The sequence below is a fragment of the Octopus sinensis genome, linkage group LG3 (genome assembly GCF_006345805.1).
Source record: "Octopus sinensis linkage group LG3, ASM634580v1, whole genome shotgun sequence".
Classification (NCBI taxonomy): Eukaryota; Metazoa; Mollusca; class Cephalopoda; order Octopoda; family Octopodidae; genus Octopus; species Octopus sinensis.
The window spans coordinates 170,094,673-170,111,448 of NC_042999.1; the positions used below are offsets into that span (position 1 = coordinate 170,094,673).

General features: G+C 39.4%; 1 protein-coding gene across 2 annotated transcripts in view; it reads right to left on the reverse strand.

Annotated features, from left to right (window-relative positions):
* LOC115209076 (insulin-like peptide receptor) overlaps positions 1 to 16,776 on the reverse strand; it is a 171,239-nt gene that overhangs the window by 10,557 nt on the left and 143,906 nt on the right. For both annotated transcript variants that reach the window (XM_029777174.2, XM_029777175.2), the window contains 7 exons: positions 15,387 to 15,486; positions 11,532 to 11,599; positions 9,084 to 9,226; positions 7,559 to 7,611; positions 6,020 to 6,158; positions 4,964 to 5,123; positions 1,895 to 2,024 (listed from right to left, as the gene is read on the reverse strand). In XM_029777174.2, coding sequence (XP_029633034.1) covers positions 1,895 to 2,024; positions 4,964 to 5,123; positions 6,020 to 6,158; positions 7,559 to 7,611; positions 9,084 to 9,226; positions 11,532 to 11,599; positions 15,387 to 15,486 — 793 coding nt within the window. The remainder of the gene's footprint in view (positions 1 to 1,894; positions 2,025 to 4,963; positions 5,124 to 6,019; positions 6,159 to 7,558; positions 7,612 to 9,083; positions 9,227 to 11,531; positions 11,600 to 15,386; positions 15,487 to 16,776) is intronic.

Consider the following 16,776-nt stretch of genomic DNA (forward strand, 5'->3'; position numbering starts at 1 on the left):
GGATAGCCTCAGGTGGGCTGGGACCAAAAGGATCATGGGGGATAGCCTCAGGTGGGCTGGGACCAAAAGGATCATGGGGGATAGCCTCAGGTGGGCTGGGACCAAAAGGATCATGGGGGATAGCCTCAGGTGGGCTGGGACCAAAAGGATCATGGGGGATAGCCTCAGGTGGGCTGGGACCAAAAGGATCATGGGGGATAGTCTCAGGTGGGCTGGGACCAAAAGGATCATGGGGGATAGTCTCAGGTGGGCTGGGACCAAAAGGATCATGGGGGATAGTCTCAGGTGGGCTGGGACCAAAAGGATCATGGGGGATAGCCTCAGGTGGGCTGGGACCAAAAGGATCATGGGGGATAGCCTCAGGTGGGCTGGGACCAAAAGGATCATGGGGGATAGCCTCAGGTGGGCTGGGACCAAAAGGATCATGGGGGATAGCCTCAGGTGGGCTGGGACCAAAAGGATCATGGGGGATAGTCTCAGGTGGGCTGGGACCAAAAGGATCATGGGGATAGCCTCAGGTGGGCTGGGACCAAAAGGATCATGGGGGATAGCCTCAGGTGGGCTGGGACCAAAAGGATCATGGGGGATAGCCTCAGGTGGGCTGGGACCAAAAGGATCATGGGGGATAGCCTCAGGTGGGCTGGGACCAAAAGGATCATGGGGGATAGCCTCAGGTGGGCTGGGACCAAAAGGATCATGGGGGATAGCCTCAGGTGGGCTGGGACCAAAAGGATCATGGGGGATAGCCTCAGGTGGGCTGGGACCAAAAGGATCATGGGGGATAGCCTCAGGTGGGCTGGGACCAAAAGGATCATGGGGGATAGCCTCAGGTGGGCTGGGACCAAAAGGATCATGGGGGATAGCCTCAGGTGGGCTGGGACCAAAAGGATCATGGGGGATAGCCTCAGGTGGGCTGGGACCAAAAGGATCATGGGGGATAGTCTCAGGTGGGCTGGGACCAAAAGGATCATGGGGGATAGTCTCAGGTGGGCTGGGACCAAAAGGATCATGGGGGATAGCCTCAGGTGGGCTGGGACCAAAAGGATCATGGGGATAGCCTCAGGTGGGCTGGGACCAAAAGGATCATGGGGGATAGCCTCAGGTGGGCTGGGACCAAAAGGATCATGGGGGATAGCCTCAGGTGGGCTGGGACCAAAAGGATCATGGGGGATAGCCTCAGGTGGGCTGGGACCAAAAGGATCATGGGGGATAGCCTCAGGTGGGCTGGGACCAAAAGGATCATGGGGGATAGCCTCAGGTGGGCTGGGACCAAAAGGATCATGGGGGATAGTCTCAGGTGGGCTGGGACCAAAAGGATCATGGGGGATAGCCTCAGGTGGGCTGGGACCAAAAGGATCATGGGGGATAGTCTCAGGTGGGCTGGGACCAAAAGGATCATGGGGGATAGTCTCAGGTGGGCTGGGACCAAAAGGATCATGGGGGATAGTCTCAGGTGGGCTGGGACCAAAAGGATCATGGGGGATAGTCTCAGGTGGGCTGGGACCAAAAGGATCATGGGGGATAGTCTCAGGTGGGCTGGGACCAAAAGGATCATGGGGGATAGTCTCAGGTGGGCTGGGACCAAAAGGATCATGGAAAGATTTGAAAGTCCAAATGAGTTGCTCAAATAATTATCTCTAACATAGACACAAGGCCAGAAATTTAAGGGAAGAGAACAATCAACTAAATCAACCCCATTACTTGACAAGTACTTTTACTTTATTGATTCCCCTCGCAAAAGGAAGAATGCCAGAGTTGGTCCCAGCATTTATATGAACTCAGAATGTAAAGAAATAAAACAATACATTGGCTGAAATAATAGAAATAATCACAGAGTTAGTAATGAGCATGCAAAACTCCACAAACTATATAAGAAATGCTCCTCCAGACATACCAGACATCAGAAAGACTTGTATAAATGCCATCCTTCAATGATTCTGGTGCCATCCACCGAACAGGTAACAAGGCATTACCGCCCTTGCGATAATAATCTGTTTCATAAATATCTCTCGTCATACCAAAGTCTGGGGAAAAAGGAAAAAAAGTAACATTACAGAACAAATAATTTCAGAATTATATTATTGTCATCACTGTCATCATTTCCATCTGTATTCCATGCTGACATGGGTTGGACTGTTTAACAAGATCTAACAACTCAGAGGACCGTGTTGAGCTCCAATATTTGTTTTGACATGGTTTCTGCTGCCAGATGCCTTTCCTATTGCCAACTATTTTACAGAGTGTGCTAGGAACCTCTCTGGTGTCACTGACACTACTGAGATCTCCAAAGAAAGAACCCTGGCTTAAGGAGGTGGGGGGCATTGTATTGAGGAAAGTGGTTTATATCAGATGTTGAGGGGCATGACTATGACAGTGGGATACATGACTACCCTGGTTAGAAAAGGAGAGGAGATGGTGGTGATGAGATGTAAGGATGTCAATGTACAAGAGGGTGAATGGAATCAGAGGATCAGGTAAGTTTACAAGAGTGTAAGGTGAGCAACCAATGATTAAAAGCAGGGAATATGGAGTGGCGATTACAGGTGATGCAGTGAATAGTAAACAGAAAAGGGGGTTCATAGTCAATGGTGAATATCAATTAAGGAGAGGGTAAAGCAGAAAGGAGTGGGTCAGGAATGAAGGAGTGATACATGGTAGTACGAAAAAGAAAGATGTATACATTTTATGTAAACTATATTTAGTCAACAAAGAACCAGAAATATTTTCTTTCAATTCCCCAATATTTTTCTTATATCCATTTGTTGTACTTATTTGATCTTAATCAAGTGACTTAATATGAGTTAAAATCACTCATATTAATTATGAAAATTAAGACAAATCATTGTAGACTCCAGATAGTTAGTCCACAGTTAGACCCATAAGAAGGGTCAGTTTCCTGGTTTCCCTGGCTTTGATATTCCTCCCTGGATGGAATGCCAGTCCATGGCAGGATTACTCATTTTTACCAGGTGAGGGAACTGGAGCGACATGAGATGAAGTGTTTTGCTCATGAACACAATACATCACCCACTTCAGGAACCAAAATCACAGTCTCATGATCAGGAGTTGAACACCCTAACCCCTAAGCCATGCACCTCCATCATTGAGTCAAGATAGTTATATAAAACACACACACAAACATATATATACTTTTGTTTTATTTTGTAACTTGTGTTGTTGTACTCTCAAGTGTCAACAAATGTTGGCATATATTCACAACCTGGTCACTGACTTCCACTGCACCTATGTTCACTGTATAAATAAACATACTACAATCCTGCAATCAAATATAATATTGTTTTCTTCTCATGGAAGTCTTTCACATGACAATGATGTTTGCTCTTTGCATTTGGTCACATGACATACCACATCTATCTCAGGGTGTTTATCCTTTTCAGTGGCAGTGTCTCTTCCTACTCTCTTTCTCCCTTTATGCTGCAGCACTTGTTCTTTTCTAACTCCCGCCTCTCTTTCTAGCCAGGCTCCTTATCTCTTCCTACTCTTCCATTCACCCATCCTATTTATGCATGAGCAACACAGCAAAAATGAACAAAGAGAAGACTGCACTGATCCGGCCATGTGAGGAACCGATGAATGAGGACGACCAAGAAGACATAGAAGGGAAACGACAAAGGTCTGTAACAAATGATGAGACAGTGTGCTAGAGAAAACCCTGTCCAGGTCATGTCATCACCATCATCATCATCATCATCTCATTTTCCTTTCACACCTGTTTTCCATGCTGACATGGGTCTGTTTGACAGGAGCCAGTAAGCCAGAGGGCTGTACCAAACTCCAATGACTGGATTTGGCATGGTTTGCATGACAGAAGAATGTCTTTCCTAGCGCCAACCACTTCACAGAATGTACTGGGCACATTTTATGTGACACTGACACATGGTAAAGCCAATATAATGGTGATGACAATGTTGCTAATGGTGATTAGGATAGTAATGATTTCATAAACGACTATTAGGATATTTTTAGGTAGTAAATTCAGATAGATTTTTATAAATGTTAAATCGATAGAAGAGAATCTGGGCAAGTATTTTTTACTGATTAGAACTACCGGAAATAAATACTGAAATTAGATAATAGGTACAACACAGCGGATTTGCCCTGTAATTCAGTAATTCAGTAAAATCTAATTTTGTACAGATGTAAACAGTAATATATTTATTGAATAAAATTTGGAATGAACATCTTGGGGTGAAGAGGATTCCTGATGTCATGATAAACTGTAAAATGGTTGATGAATTGAATGAACAATGTTTTTAATCTTGTTGAAGTGTAACAATCTCTCTGGTAGTGGGTTCCACAAAAAAGGGCATCTAGCACACTCTGTAAAATGGTTGGTGCTATGAAAGTCATCATCATCATTTAACGTCAGTTAGATGGTTTAACCAGGGCTGGTAAGCTGGAAGACTGCACCAGACTTCAGTCTAATTTGGCATGGTTTTCTACGGCTGGATGCCCTTCCTAATACCAACCACTTTACAGTGTGGACTGGGTGCTTTTATGTGCCACCAGTTGTAAAATTGTAAAAACCATACAAGATGAAACTTAAGTGAGATGTGGTCCCATAACAAATCTAAAAGGGTAGTAACTCTGTGAGGGAGGGTAGCAGTTGATACAGACTGTGACAAACACCCAACTCATTAGCAGTATAGAAAACAAACACAAAATGATAATGATAATCATCATCATCATCATCCTCATCACCTATACAATATGATAATTTTATGGAAATTAACAAAATACCAGAGTTTAAAAAAGTTAACTAAATCATTTGAATTCTCAGACAGCATAAATTACATATTTAAGTTATCAGCTCATGTTAAGTAAATTACAAGACAAAAAAGAAAAAAACGTATTTTACAGAATTACTTTTAACACAACATCTTAATGCTTCAAAACATAAAAAATGAGAACCTTTCTTATTCTGATAGCATGAAATAATTACCTCCAATTTTCACAACGGAATCAAGTGATACCATACAATTTCTGGCAGCTAAATCTCGGTGGACATACTTTTTATCAGCCAAGTAAGCCATACCGTCAGCAACCTCTGCAGCCATACACAAAGTCTGATGTAGTGTTAGGGGTTTACGACCATCGTATTCCTAGAAATAATTAAAAAAATAATTTAATAGAATTTCCCACAAATACAATAAAAACTTCTCAACAAAACATATCTTTAAACCAATCAACTGAAATTAATTAAGATCCATGCAAATTTAAATACTGCTCAGTTATTACGAACCTCTCTCTGTCAGGCGTGACCATATTTCTACACATGCATGCAGACGGCCTGAGCAAGGTTGTTTTTCTTTTCCTTTCTTTTGTGGAATACTGACAGTTGCCCTATATGCAAGTTCCCTCTCTCCACATCCTCATGTTGTCCAAGGAGAAAGCCACTGCTTTAGGGCTTAACATCAGTGTCATCACTGTTAGAAAGCAAAGAGCCAAATGTATATTGGAGGGAGAACAAATTTATACCAGCGACAGCAAGTGAGAACTCTAGATGCATTTCTGCTTCTTTGGTCATCATCAATGGCGCATACTCACAGCCAGCATGCTTAGATGAAATTTGCCACCACAAATGTATATATAAATATATATATATGCTTCTCAGTCTAATCAAACACCAATTTTTAATACAGGTATAATACTAGCAAGTTATGTGGATGATAAGTTGTACATGTCAACCACTGGACATGATTAGTACTTTAATAAATAAGTGACCTCAGAAAGTTCAGAGATAATGTTGACCATGGTGAGATTTGAACTCAAAATGTAAAGGTATGTAATTAAGTACTGCAGATTATTTTGACTGATGCTCTACTGATTCTGCCAACCACTGTCCTAAATAAATATTGATGACCCTTATCTCACAAACTATTCTGATCCCTCTACCTGGTGTGTGTGGGGGATGGGGGCTCAAAAAGGCCATGGCTACTGCCCTTCCTCTTTTTAATATAAGAAAAAGGTGAATAAAATGAAACATTTTTTTTCTTACCTCGTCATCGGGCCTATGTCTGCGTAAAAACTGTTTTAAGTCTCCATTTGCCATCAGTTCCATCACAACCAAAGGTCGGCCAGCAGATACAACGGAAACAACTCCCAACAGCTTCACAATATGATTGCAACTAAATGCTCTGTGCAAGAAAATAAGAGAAATGAAAGTTTAAAACCTTGAAGACTTTTTTTTTTCTTTAAAGAATACAGCAAAGACAAATATCATCATCATCGTTTAACATCTGCTTTCCATGCTAGTATGGGTTGGACGATTTTGACTGAGGGCTGGCGAACCAGGCTCCAATCTTGATCTGGCAGAGTTTCTACAGCTGAATGCCCTTCCTAACGCCAACCACTCCGAGAGTGTAGTGGGTGCTTTTACGTGCCAGTCAGGTGGTACTGGCAACGGCTACATTCAAATGGTGCTTTTAATGTGCTACCTGCAAAGGAGCCAGTGTACCTGATAATTTTTAAAGACTAGATATGATTGATCACTATATTTGTCAAATATTGATACAAGCACAATAGCTTGTAAATGAGAAATAGAGTTGATTCATTTGACCCAGTACATAGCTGGTACTTATTTCATCAAACCACTAAAGAATTTACAAGTAAAGTTATCTTTCACAGAATGATTTGATCTCAGGATATAGAGAGCTAAAACCAAGGACTACTGCAAAACATTTAGGAAGTGTTTTATCCTTTTCTACTCTATGCATATGGCCCGAAATTTCGGGGGAGGGGGCCAGTCGATTAGATCAACCCCAGTATGCAACTGGTACTTAATTTATCGACCCCTGAAAGGATGAAAGGCAAAGTTGACCTCGGCGGAATTTGAACTCAGAATGTAAAGACAGGTGAGATACCACTAAGCATTTTGCATGCTATGTTAACGTTTCAGCCAGCTCGCTGCCTTAGGAAGTGTTTTATCATTCCTACGGCTTCTTAGCAATACTTTCCCCTGAACAATATCTGTTAACTAAATTTATGATCATTCTTGCAAGGAAGAGACACTGTCCATTAAATGAATCCCAGGACATTAGCTTCAAAAACTATTGAACATCTACAAACCCTATTTTTTTTTTTTGTAATGTGTGCAAAGAGCAGGGACATGAGTGAAGTCTGATGACCTGCGCTAACAAGAAATTCCATGTTTACAAGGTTAGTTCCAAGCCCCATCCAAACCCTTTTAAGGAAGGTGGTTCAAAAGTTTCCCAATGCCCTCTCAGGCCAGGGGTATGTGGTTCCAGTCTAAGAGTGTCTCAGAAGAGGAGCTTTGTTCACCAAATACTGACCTGGAGATAATGAAACAAGCCATTATCATCACTGTTTTACAACAATTTGTTTTCTTCCATATTGACATAGACTGGATGAATATGTTCCAGGTCAGCACCTCACCATTTGTTGCAGTTCTTCCTCATCTGAGCCAAAGAACAACTGAGAAAACTAACCAATCTTTCTTGTAGTTATGCATATCATTATTAAAAGGTAAGGATCTTTGTACTGATTTGAAATATTAACAAAACTGAGGAATACTTACTTCATAACTGTAGCTTCCTTTAAAAAGCTATGGCGATCGGCAGACATTGCTGTCTGTAAGTAGAAGAATGAAATATTTTTCAGAAAACCAGCAAACAGGAACCATTAAATAGAACAAGAATGAATATTAATAGACATGCTTGATGTTTATTAGTAATACTACTAAGTGAATCATAGTATAGTAGAAGAAACTTGCCCAAAGTTCAGTGATGTGAGACTGAACCCAAAACCACATGATTGCAGAACAAGCTTCTTAACCACACAGCCATGCCCACACCTATATACAAGATATTTACAAGAAATATATAACTGTCTGAGATTAATTATTCTGAACACCTTACTTCCCTGGGCATGGATACATTGAAACTCCATCTGGCAACTGACTTGGCAGACACCCATAAAATTATCAACCATCTTAGAAACAATAACTCTGAGCACCTTTTCAAACTCCACCTGTCTAACACCCGTGGACATGTTTACAAAGTCAGAAAACAGCACAGCTCCCATGACTTTAGGAAACATTTTTTCACGCTAAGAGTTGCTGAAGCATGGAACAAACTGCCGGCATCAGTTGTTAGTTGTCGGAGCACTGCATCCTTCAAAACTTCCATGCTTCCTGAGATTCGCCAACACTACACCTGATTTCCTCCCCTCCATACACACGCAAGCATCTATCTGACTCATACACTGTTCCTTTCCCAGACATTTGTACATTACTGCATATGCTTTATTCACACTTTTGACAAGTTGTGGTGCACCTGAGCACTGTATACAATAATTTCATCATTATTATTATTATTCAGCCAGTTTGATCTAATGATTGTTGCTAGTCATCATATTCCTTTAAAATTTCATTTATAAACTAAGGATAGTAAACTTAATTTAAACTAGGTGGCTGACTGGTTCTTAATGAAAGAGGCAAAAAGAAAATCAAGATTGAATTTCTTGATGCAATCCAATATTTTGTTGATTTAAGCAGGTACACCATGTCATATAAAGGTGTAAGATCTTATGAAAGACATACAAGGTGCTCATAAAATGTAAGAAACTACTCAGAATCAAAGTAATTTTAACTCCTGATAATTACTACTAACACCAGTAGATCAACATGTACGTCCTTTACCAGTTCGATTTGAATATTACTTAACAAATAAATTTCTGTTTCTAAATAATTTCACCATTTCTTTTCCTAAATTATATCATCTATATTTAAACTGATATGTAATGTATTCATTGAAGAACAGGTGATCATCATTATCCTTATCACCATTTAATGCTCATTTTCCATGCTGGCATGGGTTGGATGGTTTGACAAGAGCTGGCAAGGTCAGGAGCCACACCAGGTCCCAATGGTTTCTTTTAGTATGGCTTCTACAGCTGGATGTCCTCCCTAACACAAACCACTTTACTGAGTGTAAAGAAGAATACCATTTAAAAAAAAAGCTAACTTGTCACAAAGGATGTATACCGATCAACACCAATTAAAGGATTCTTTGAAAGGGAAATAGGGAGATTTATATAATTACCTTTACTGCAACTGTGATACCTTTTTCATCGTCTCCACTTGTAAAGAGGATACCTTCATAAACCATACCGAAAGAACCTTGACCAAGTTCTCTAATTAGACTAATCATATCTCGATCTAGTTCAGTTTCATCAGGTTCATATACTACAATAAAAGAAGTTGAAAGGTAATCAATATTTCAATTAATACTTAGAAATCATAACTATAACTAATAAAATTAATATTCCCAAATAAATTGAATATTTAATTTATAACTTTTGATGTGGGAAAAATAGTAAGTGGGTCTCTCTTTGTTTTGACTCTTAGCTTCCTTCTGAAATGAAATTACTTCAGCAGTGTCCTCGTACATGATATTAGTTTGAAAGAAGAAAAATATTTTACCATTTGGCAATGCTTATTAAATATCACAGTATGAATTATTTATGGTAACTCACAAAAATAACCAATTTTTATGCAGCAAAAATTTCCGTATTAGCAAACAAAATTCTATAAAAATAGACGTGCAGAGGTTTTATAAAAGTACTAAAGTGTAAGGAGGACTGCCAAAAATGAACTTTTGTGTACTTTACATGAGATAATTTTTTTTTACAAACATAAAATCTAGTAACAAAAACAATCCTTATAATTAGCACTTTATCCAATGTCAGCTTTGTAGCTGATACAAACTTGCAATCTTTTCAGTATCTGAGTGCAGTGTTCTTGCTGTCAACTAAACATTATCTCTCCTTACAATATCAAAGCAGTTACAACTTTTTGATAGTTGGTAACTCACCTAGTAACGACTAAATTCAACAAGGTAAGTAAGGAAAGCAATATTTTCCCATAAGTTTTATTTGTCAACTTTGAACCTAGCTTCAACAATCTGATCGTACAATAACTCAATGAAGTTTTCCTCCAATGTTATGTCAACGTTAGCTGCATTTACCTCAAACAGTTCCACCACTCAACTGAAGATGCTCATCACAAGCAAATCATTGAACTGAAGTTTCATATTGGGAAGAAAAAAATTAGTTAAAGCCGAACATTGTTAAGCTTTTATCCTTTAAAATTCAGTACATAATTATATAATTTCTATAATAACAGTCTTAATTTCTTTGATTTTATCCAAAGAGAATTTCTACAGTATCTTTTATTGTTAATGCTTTGAATGCAGCATATTATATCATAATGGAAACCTATCATTGTAAATATGTATAATGGTCTTAACTGACAGTAAACTGTTCCATGAGGTACGAGAAAAAAAAAAAAAGTATCAAAGTTAAGTATTGCAATAGGTTTACAGCTGCAAAACCATCAATGCAGTACATAGTCTCTCTCAAATGCTTCTGGCCAGCATGTCTGGAGAGTTGTCAATATTGCCAAGTACAACACAGCCAGCATGAAACCAATGCTAACATGCTGACCAATTATATGCTATAATCAGCAATATACTGCTTGCTGGTCTGTCTGTCTGTCTCTCAATATATATATATATATATATATATATACACACACACACACACATAACTAAAAGTGCAAACATCCAAGTACCTAACTATGTCAAAATTCTAGATACAAAGTTCTCTAAATTCAACAGTTGCTTAATAGGCTTTTTTGAATGTTGAAATGAGAATATAAACATTTCAGATCATTTAAAATCAAAAATGCCAAAATGAATAGAGTTTAGCAACTTTACATGCCTTGTCCCACATTCTTTTGCTCCTCAGTTGCAGTCAAATGTCTTCCGAGACATTCTTAAATGCAATTGTTTCCTATGTGAATGTGTTCTAATTTTGTTTTGGTAGCTAAATACTACATGCTAGTAAAGTACAGTCAGAACAGTCATCTGGTACTCCACAGTTGTACCAATGCACTGCACTGTATTGGATAAATACTTTTTTATCAACCCTCAAAAGGATGATAGGTAAAAGCACCATAGCAGGATTTATTAGTTTCTTTTGCATATTCTTAGTTTATGCATGTGTATGCAAATATAGTATTGGTATATCCCATTTATGTTCATTAGAAATTAGATAAATAAAGAATTTTGACATGTACGAATATTTAACCCCTCCCCCACTGTATATTAACTGTTTAGCATTCACATTATTCTGACAAAAGTAATGCTAATTTATTCATACTGTTTCGAATTAATCATGCATTATCACATAGCTTTGAGATTTTTATAAGGTAACTGTTAATTTGTAGAATGTTATTGTAGGGCTGGTGTGAGAGACCAGATCTGGCCATTTTCGCCTCTCACACCAGCCCTACAATACCATCTGGCCAGTCTGAACATAGAACAGAATATTTTGGCTAGATATGGCTGGTTTAAATGCTAAACGCTTATGGAATACATTGGTTGTATATTATACACTGAATGGAATGCACAAATGCAAATGTTAATAAGCAACGAATTTTAATTAAAGCTCTGAAGTAACTGAAAAAAAGCGAAAAGGCTACTACTCACCTTCACGAGCACTAGCATACTCTGGATTGACAGAAACATAAGAGGCTCCCTTACCCCGGCTACAGATACTGAAGGGAAAAGAATGAAAATAAATAAAGTCCTTTTGAATAACACGTTAAGATACAATTAAAAAAATGTTCATGAGGAAACTCAATTTTGATTAATTAAGGGAGAAAAAAATTTAAATGTAAAAAAATCTGGAAGGATCTAACTCTAAAATTTGCTTTTCACAGGTAGTATTTCATTTCTATAAAATAAAACACTACACAAATTACAGGACGTAATGTACCATATTTATGGTATATAAACACACCCTTCACAAGAAAAAAAAAGTCTCAAAAATTACCCCAAGTCTTATATGTAAAGTTGTGATGCCTGTAAACTTTAATGCACCCAAAATTTTTCTTTCCTGGTGAAATTGGGGTGCATTTAATATGCCTATGCCATCAAATACAGTAATTTCTGGGGAAGGCCATGAATGAATTATTTAGCCAAATGAGTATAAAAATCTATAAGTTTTATTAAATTTGTACTGCTAAAAAGCAAAGTATGCAAAACCTGTTAACTCATTAGACAGAAGGACTCTCAAAGGTGATTTAGTAATTTATCAAAAACAATATATCATGAACATGAAGGTATGAAGGTACAACGAAAGGACTGATTCACCAATTTTCATAAGATTTCTCTAAGAGATATTTGAAGAGGATGGTGAAGGTTCCATAAGGAAACCTAATTCCCCATAACAACAGTTTTTATAGTAGACAACATGGAGAAAAATACTTGCTGAAAGAAGATGAGAAGGTAATCATTCCAGTACACTTTGTACCATTGCCAAGCTAAAGAATTTTCAAATTGCCTATAAACACTGACTTAAAAATCTTCCCAAAAAGATGTCACTCATCTGTCAATATTCACAGCCCCTCTCAGGACTGAATGTTCTCCAGTAATCTCCTGCACCAATGACAGTTTGTTTCATCCAAGCTTATTGGATGAAACAAACTGAAAATCTTCTAGAGAGATTTCTGACAGTCCAGTACTTGTGTGTGGTAGTGTGTGTGTTTCAATGACCCAGAGGGCTATGCTGGTGCAGTGCAAGCACCTGGTAGGGCCTCCCATACTGGACAAATCGAAGAATAGAGGCCAGACTAATGTGGACCACCTCTTCCCAGAGGTAAAAATGAGTGGTGTAGAGCTAAAATTCCTACCTAGAAAAAAAAAAAGTCAAGTTACAGAAGCCGTAATGGCAATTCAAAGCCAGAAAGACTTGAGAAAAGAACCCCACCCAGGAAAATGAGCACCCCACCACCACCTCCTTCTTCATTCTGAAGGAGTAACCATGACAACCTAGTGTTAAGAATAGTGGAGAAAAGTCCTCAACAGCCTATGTTTTATAGGAAGCAAAGGGCTTAAGTAAGAAATAAAATAAGTGAAATTATAATATTTTGACAAACTCTAAGGATTCTTTGTTTGAACATAATTGCATGCAAGCAATCGTAATCTTTGGCTGATGTTTCAGCATTATTGGATTTTGGTATCATAGTTAAGGGTGTGAAAAGCATTGCTTTTTTTCCCCTTTTACACTAGACTGTGGTCATGCTGCAGTTCTGGTTTCAGGAGTTATTGCTGATGATATCAAGCTAATTTCATCTTTGTCACAAGATAAAAAAGAAAGTAAAGTAAGACCCTTGGGCCATTACTGTTTCAAGTTCTAGGACTGATAGGGCTGCTTACCAAACTTCCATGGTGTATAAGAGACCGAGATCACAAAATTATCCTTGAATGGGAAGCTACCCATTGCAGGGTAATTCATTTACAGCTTAGTGGACAAGAGTATATGAAATGAAGGGTTTTGCTCATGATCTTGTGATCAGGACTACCATACACAAACTATGCACCTTCACATTGTCATAGGATATGAAATGGAAGATGGCCGCTGACATAAGGGTAGATAACTCAGTAGCACATAATCGCCATACAGTATTTGTAAGAAGACACTGCTTTTCATACATTGAGTCATCCTATAAATAATGCGGATTTTTCAATTGCATGAACTAGAAGTCGGGGGATGGGATAAACTACCTGCATCAACTTGCTATAAAAGCAGGTAGTAATTTTACCTTGTACTTATTCTTAGTGCAAATTTTGAAGAGTGCAGTTCAATTTTAACAGTTATTTTTCCAAAGCTATAATGGAAGTGACAAAGGAGCACATTCGGCATATTTTGCTTTAGGAGTTCAATAAAGGCAACAACGCAATGGAAAGTGTGAGGAATATTAATGCAGTCTTTGGGGATCGGACGATAAGCATAAATTAGTGTCAATGGGGGTTCCAGAAATTTCGAGCTAGAAACTACAGCCAAGAAGGCAAGCCTCGTCCTGGAAGATATTTGTAGAGCAAACCCTGGTGGAACTGCTGAGGAACTAGCAGAGAAGCTTGGATTTGGTCAATCAACCATTTATCGACACCTGCGTGCCATCAGTAAAGTTAGCAAATTGGGTCAATGGGTTCCTCACAAACTTTCCGAGTCTAATCCCATGCACAGAGTGAATGTGTGCTCTTCTTTGCTGTCACATCTCATGAATGAACCTTTTTTTGGACCAAATAGTGACTGGTGATGAGAAATGGGTTCTCTACAAAAGTGTCAAATCCGAAGACAGTGGATAGGGAAAAGAGAAACACAGACACCCAAAGCTAAAGAAGGTCTTCACCCATTTAAGGTGTTGTTATCTGTTTGGTAGGATATGAAAGGTTTAGTCCTCTTTGAACTTTTAAACCCAAACCAAACGATAACAAAGGAGATCTGCTGGGAGCAGCTGAAGTCAGCACTAGAAGAAAAATGATCGTCTTTGGTTTCAAAACGAAAGGTGTTCTTCCATCAGGATAATGCCCAGCCTCATACAGTGAGGATGACATTCCAAAGGCTGGAGTAGTTTAAATGAGAAATGATGCTCCACCCACCATATTGGCCAGACATTGTCCTATCTGGTTATCATTTATTCTGCAGTCTTCAAAATCATTTGGACAGAAACTATATGAATTCTGTACATGAGGTCAGAACAGTACTGGAGGAGTATTCTTTGTCACGGACAAGTGAATTTTGGAAGAAGGGGCTTTGCAACTCTACCAGATAGATGGAAGAGTATGCTAGAAAATGAAGGAGTACTCTTTTACTTGTTTTAGTCATTTGACTGTAGCCATGTGGGAGCACTGCCTTTAGTCGAGCAAATCGACCCCAGGACTTATTCTTTGTAAGCCTAATACTTATTCTATCGGTCCCTTTTGCTGAACCACTAAGTTACGGGGACGTAAGCACACCAGCATCGGTTGTCAAGCGATGTTGGGGGACAAACACAGACACACAAACATATACACATATATATGCATATATACGATGGGCTTCTTTCAGCTTCCGTCTACCAAATCCACTCACAAGGCTTTGGTTGGCCCGAAGCTATAGTAGAAGATACTTGCCCAAGGTGCCACGCAGTGGGACTGAACCCAGAACTATGTAATTGGTAAGCAAGCTACTTACCACGCAGCCACTCCTGTGTGTATATTTTAGATTAAAAAAGAACTTTGTTTCTCTTAATTTTGAAAAATAAAAGAAGTATGAAAAAAAAAACGCATTATTTATAAGCCTGTGCACACCTATCAGGCTTCCACAGTCTCCACCTACCATATTTTACTCATAAGGTACTTGAGCCTATGGTAGAAAACACATGCCCAAGGCGCTGTGCAGTGTGATCAAATCCAGAATATATGTAAAAATATGTATTTGATGAAAAAGATTTTTTGCGGGGGATAATGATAATTCAAAGGTTAATAGAATATGAAAGTAAATGAAATAAAACTTACCCATATCGGACACAAATAGTAGTGAATATAAGTACAGTGACCAGGACGCTTAGTAATGTAATTATTACTATCATTATGGTGTTGAGTGGGGGTGGTGAACCTATAACCAGAATAAGAGAGAGAATTAGCTGTTATCACACTTAGAGCAGTATCTTAAACATTCAACACACATTCTGATAATGGCCAGGTGATCTATGAATATGCATATCAACATCATCATGATAGGGTTTATTTAACAATTGAATCAGAATTTACCCTAAGTAGTCCTAGTGCACATAACATATTATACATATATTCCATGCTAACATGGAATATGGACATTAAACGTTGATGAAGATATATTTTAAATACATGGCACGTAAAAAGCACCAACCGATCGTGGACGTTGCCAGCCTTCTCTGGCCCCCGTGCCGGTGGCACGTAAAAAGCACCCACTACACTCTCAGAGTGGTTGGCATTAGGAAGGGCATCCAGCTGTAGAAACCTTGCCAAATCAGACAGGAGCCTGGTGCAGCCTCCTGGCTTTCCAGACCCTGGTCGAACCGTCCAACCCATGCTAGCATGGAAAACAGACGTTAAACGATGATGATGTTAGTTAGTTAGTTAATTTGGCTCAAAAGCAAATAGCAAGGCCATGTAGGGGGACATGGAGTTAAGTACAGGGTGGTGTTCATGTAAAGAACTTGAGGTCCAGGGAGGCTTTGAACAAAGCGGTTGTCGGCATCTTCACCATCTCGTCTGGCAGCTTGTTCCACAGATCCGCAACTCGGACGGAGAAAGCTCCTCTCCTTCGATTGAGATGAAATCGTCGCAGGTAGAGCTTTTCGGAATGACCCCGCAGCCGACGCTCTGGAGCAGGAGTGAAGAACAGCTCTTTCGAGAGGTTACACTTTCCGCTTATGATGTTGTGGGCGAGAATGAGATCACCACGGTGGCGGCGTTTTTCCAGAGAATAAAGATCGAGTGTCCTCAGCCTTTCTTCGTAGGACAAATTTTTGAGACCATGAACCATGTGGGTAGCCAGCCTCTGGACTCTTTCGAGATGCTGTATGTCTTTGAGGAGATAAGGAGAAGAGGCTTGAATCCCATACTCCAATATGGGTCTCACCAGCGTGACATAGAGTGGTAGGAATATGGCTGCTGTGAACATTCCGAATGACCGTCGAATCAAGAACAGAATTCCGCGTGCTTTGTTGGCAGCATGGACGCACTGGGCCGAAGGCGAAAAGGAGGAATCCACCAAGATACCCAGGTCCTTTACCTGATCGGTCCTCTCCAGCAGCAGACGACCCGGCTCGAAATCAAGTTGAGTTGCAGGAGTAGAGCCGACAGGCAGATGACAGCACTTTGACACGTTCAGACACAGGTCAGACACATGATGATACACTCT